The 4,786-nt window shown below is 40.9% G+C and overlaps 1 protein-coding gene across 1 annotated transcript; it reads right to left on the bottom strand.

The window, feature by feature from the left end:
- Positions 1 to 582: 582 nt before the first annotated feature.
- On the bottom strand, positions 583 to 3,041 carry LOC132657080 (protein S100-A9-like). Its single transcript, XM_060393298.1, has 3 exons — positions 3,030 to 3,041; positions 2,521 to 2,693; positions 583 to 870 (listed from the first exon to the last, which is right to left on the bottom strand). The coding sequence occupies exons 2-3, from the start codon at positions 2,668 to 2,670 to the stop codon at positions 745 to 747; spliced, it is 276 nt and encodes a 91-aa protein (XP_060249281.1). The 5' UTR covers positions 2,671 to 2,693; positions 3,030 to 3,041; the 3' UTR covers positions 583 to 744.
- Between the last annotated feature and the right edge of the window lie 1,745 nt (positions 3,042 to 4,786).

The raw sequence follows: 4,786 nt of genomic DNA on the forward strand, positions 1-4,786 counted from the left end.
CAGATCCCACTTGACGTTTAATTAAGATGTAGAGACATATGTGTTGTTCTCATTACCCACCTCCCTTCTCCACTCAGTCTCCTGTCATTCTCTTTCTGCACAGGTCTGTGTCTCTTGCATCTCCCTGTGTCTCCCTGCTTCTACCACTGCTGGAAATCCTACTTATACTTTCTACCCCAGTTCTTCCTCTACCTCTTCATTATGTAAAGCGTCACATTTCTTACTTATATAGTAGGCTAGGGAAGGTCACCTTCCCAACTGGCAGTTTGCCTTACTTTTAAAATCAGGTGAGGAGGAACATTTACATATCCTGCTAGCTGGGAGTTGCTGGCTTCAAATAACAACTAAGAACACACGTTTTCATATCCAGAGGAAAAAAATCAAGAAGGAAAAAAATCAGGAAGAAAAAAAACAGGAAGATGAACAAAAGTAGATATGAACAGACACACAGGTTGTATCGTGACAGAATGGAGTGATCACAACATTGGAGAAAAGTTCAGAGCAATTGGCGCTTAGTTGTCTGGGAAGAACAAATACAGAAAGAGACAGCATCAAAACTGATAGCACTGTTGAGCAGACAGACTTTATTTCCCCTTTTGCCCCTGGTCCATAACCAAAGCCTGTGACATAACATTCCCTGTAGCATTGGTCAGGTAGATGCAAAGTGGCTTGAATTCCTGTTTAGTAGCTCTGGCCATGGATACATACACCCTTTTCAAGGCCTGGCTCATTGGTGGGACCATGCTAATGTTGGAGGGCATCCTCTCCCACCATTTGTGTGATTCTTCCTATCAGGGCCATAAAGTTTTCAAAGCTGATTTCCTCCTCCATGTTGTAGAAGTAATCGAATGAAGGATGTCTCTTCATTGCCTGGAAGAGAGACAGCTCTTAGCATTGACAGTGTTCAGGAAGAGCACCAGGGAAGACACTGCCAAGGGCAAATACATAGGGAAGCTGGTCCAGGAACTCCATTTCATAATAAAAGACCTGGGTGCTCAGGATAGAATACACTAAGCACATGTTCTCATGTTCCAATTTGCTGCTGGTAGCTCTCCAAATTCAGAGCTAGGACTCTGTTTTTCAGAAGAAGGTAAGACAATTAGTAAGTCTATAAATATTCCACATTTGTCCTCATAAACATAAAGAGTCCATTCTTCTCAGCTACTTTTCCATCATTATTTCCCTAGAAGACAACTATTTTAGTGGATCTCACTGAGCTATTTACTGGTAAATACTGAGGGAAACACGCTTGTATGGGCTCTTGAATAGATAAAGCTTTCAAGGTGCTAAACAGTGTGAGAAGCTGTGTGTGTGTGAGTGTGTGTGTGTGCGAGTTGTGTGGTGTGAGGGGTAGATTCATGTGAAGTGAAGGATTTTAGTGTGTGTGAGAGCACCACCAGCTGCAGATCTTCCACTCACTGGCTGGGATAACTTGTCTAAACCTCTCCCAGAACCTGAGTGACCAATGATTCAGGTGTCAGGAGAGGGAGTAGAATTCAGGAAAGAATCAGCAAAGGACAACTCTGCTCACAAGATTCTTGTGCACCCTTTCTGACTGCCCTTATCCAGTATTCTGATTTTCTGAATTCCTCATTTATGAAAAGCTGTCCACTGGGGCTGGATATGTGGCTCAGGCATTAAGAACACTTGCTGCTCTTGCAGAGGATGTGGGTCTAAGTACTTATGGTGGCTCACAAACAATTGTATTCAAATAAAGGGGGCTAATTTTTTGTCTTGCCTCCATGGTCAGGAATTACACACTCACATTGTGCATACATACTTTGCAGGCAAAAATATCATATACATCGGATAAAATAAGTACATATTAAAGAGAAAGAAAAGAAGAGCTGTCTTTATCACCAATACTGTCCAAAATTAAAAATTTCTATCTCAAGGTTGTCCAAAAACATTCTGGAATCTAGCTCCCAGATGTCAGCCCTTGGGGATATAATGGAGGCTGGGTCTGCGTTTCACCTGTGTCTGCATGCCTCTATTTCCTCAGGTTTGAAAAGAGATTACTAACTATGTTGGAATGTGGTTTCCAAATGCTCTTTATAACTTAGATCTATAGGTGAGAGGACTCCCATAGATCAGCCTCAAGTTCCCAGATGAGGCCCAGTGTCCCTCCACTGCCCAGTCAAGCACCACCTTGGAACACCTCCTTTAACCATCTGACCTCAGCTCCAATATACCCGTTGCATAGTGGATATTTCTTTTTTTTTTTCATAACCACTCAATTCTACTCCATTCTATGAAAACCACTTACTCCATCCTGCAGATACTTAGGGCATTGGATTTAACTGCATTTCTAATTCTGTGCCTGTCTGTCATTGGTAGAATGCTATTTTCCTCTGTCTGGAATAGGGCCGCACAGTGCAGTTCAGGTCAGTTCCCTGAGGATCAGATTCTAACTTCTCACACCTCTAGTGACTGAGCAATGGCTGACCCTGGATGGTATGGGCTTATACTTTCCCTCTGACTGTTGCAGGCTGTACCCTCTTCCCTCAGAAGAAGTCCTACCTTGAGGAAATTTGGGAAGGTATCGTTGAGTAACTGTTTCAACTCTCCTTTATTCAGCTTGTCTACTTCACGCTTTCTAGGAGTGTATGTGTTGAATACATCAAGGAGCATCATTGCATTTTCTTCCATTTGGGTCAAGGCTTGGGCCATCTTATACTGTCTGAAGAATGGATCTGTGAAGGTTTCAAGGAGAAGAATAAACTTCCATGTTTACTGGACCTGGACCCGTGTTGGGGAGAAAGCTTGAAAGTCAAATGTAAAAAAAAAAAACAAAAAAAAAAAAAAAACGAGATTTTGATCCTTTAAGGAATACCAAAATACAAAGAATTTTGTAGTATTAGGTTCTTAGAAATCTTAAAGAAAGCAACAATCCAGTCAAGGTTAACAAGAAAGCCTTCCAGGAGTATTTGGAAGAATGTTGAGTTAAAAAACAAACCAAAGCAAACCAAAACTAAACAGCAACAAACCAGCAAGCACCCTTCTGCCAGGGGAATCTGGAGCTCACTTACCAAGCTGTGGAGCCACACAGAGTGCTTGGTAGAGCAGGTGCAGGCCAGCATTTATACACAGACCCTTGCTGGACACATGACTCAACTTGAGAAAGACTGAATCACAAGTGTATAATGTGTATAATGTATAAGTGTATAATGTGGTGACCCTGCCAAGGATGGAGTTGAGGCAGAACCCTTCCCCTTCCTCTGGCCCTCCCTTCCACTCTTCATTCCTTTCTTGATTCCTGTATTATTATTATTTTTTCCACTGCCTCTCTCTCTTTAGAATTCCCAAATCTAAAGCTGGAACTGGACTGAGAAGATGATATAAAATAATTCCATTTCCACAGAGTTTTTTTTTTTTTTTAATTTCCTTGATTATGTCAGCATGTCTGACATCTTTCCTATTTCCTCCTGGAGACAGTAGAGTCTGGCTGAGTATCCCTGGGCGTTGATGCATCTGCCCCACCCCTGTCTCCTACTCATTTCCTCACCTCAGCCAAAAAAATAAAATCAATCTATTGTATTGCTCCAGCTTGTGCAATGAGTTCTAGCCTGTGACTGACTGGCTCTTCTAAATGCTCTTAGGAGGCTAAGTTTTATTGATGGGATATAGGTAACAGTTAAAAATTTAAGAGAGATGATAAATGCTTATACTACAGATTAAGAATCTGATGTCCTAAAAGGGACATGGGTGTTGATGATTATTAATATTTAGTATTGATTTGTCTTTTAGTTAAACAGTGGTTATTCCTAAACCTGCTGCAAACCCAAATCACCACACAGAGACTAGGATTTATTTAATTAACTTAGAGCACATTGCTGGGCAATAGTTATTCCATCCTAAATCTCCAAGCCTGCATAGTTTCCTCCCATTCAGATTGCCCACATCATACTTGCTTTTAGTCATATCTTAGGTCTGGTTCATCTCTCCTCATGGTTCCAAATCCTCTTCTGTCCATCTCTGCTCTCCTACTCTTTCCACCTGCTTCCTTCTCCTCACCTCCAGACCAGAATGTCCCACCCTATTTTCTCCATTGCACAGCACTGTCTGGTTGTTTAATTGAAAAGACAGAGAACAAATGGTGGCATGTTTACACAAACTTGAGACAGGTGATGCTTAGAATAAACATCACAATGTAATGTCCATATTGAAACCAGATAGTGGGGTAGAGAAATCAGCATTTGAATGAACAAAGGTAACTTGTATACATTCCACAAGAACATTATACCAACACATGGGCAAGGCCACAGAGCTGGTAGGTTACCAACAAAGAGAGATTCATATATCCAGGATGTTGGAGAAGTAAAATTCCAAGCATACTCTCTCTTGTTGCAAAGTGAGTGAGGATCCTCAGCACTAACATGGGTCCAGAAATCCTAGGATCATTTCTGGACCTTAGTTCCAATTTGGCCCCAGGTCTTTAGGAGCTTACAAAACAGATGAGTGCTTTTTTTAAAAAATTTTATTGTTGTTAGAGTGTGTTGATTATATAAGATAATGGGTTTCATTGTGACATTTCACAAAAGTAAAATGCATTGATATATTTGCCCAGTTTTATCTCCGTTCTCATGCTCACAGGCTTTCCCTTCTTCCATGCTCCTAGTAGTGTGACTTTTACTACCAAGACCTTCTTTGCCTGCAGATAACTTGCAACAATTGTCTTTGTCAGACTGGTTAATTTTGCTTAACATAACAGTCATTAATTCCTTACAAGGACAAGTTTTATCTTTTCATGGTTGAATAAAACTCCACTTGTATATTAGACAATGAA

The sequence above is a fragment of the Meriones unguiculatus genome, chromosome 10, assembly GCF_030254825.1.
Source record: "Meriones unguiculatus strain TT.TT164.6M chromosome 10, Bangor_MerUng_6.1, whole genome shotgun sequence".
In the NCBI taxonomy this organism is placed as follows: Eukaryota; Metazoa; Chordata; class Mammalia; order Rodentia; family Muridae; genus Meriones; species Meriones unguiculatus.

Coding starts and splice junctions, on each gene's coding strand:
- LOC132657080 (XM_060393298.1), bottom strand. CDS start 2,670: ATGGCCCAAGCCTTGACCCAAATGGAAGAAAATGCAATGATGCTCCTT. Junction 871..2,520: donor CCTTCCCAAATTTCCTCAAG/GTAGGACTTCTT, acceptor TCTCTCTTCCAG/GCAATGAAGAGACATCCTTC.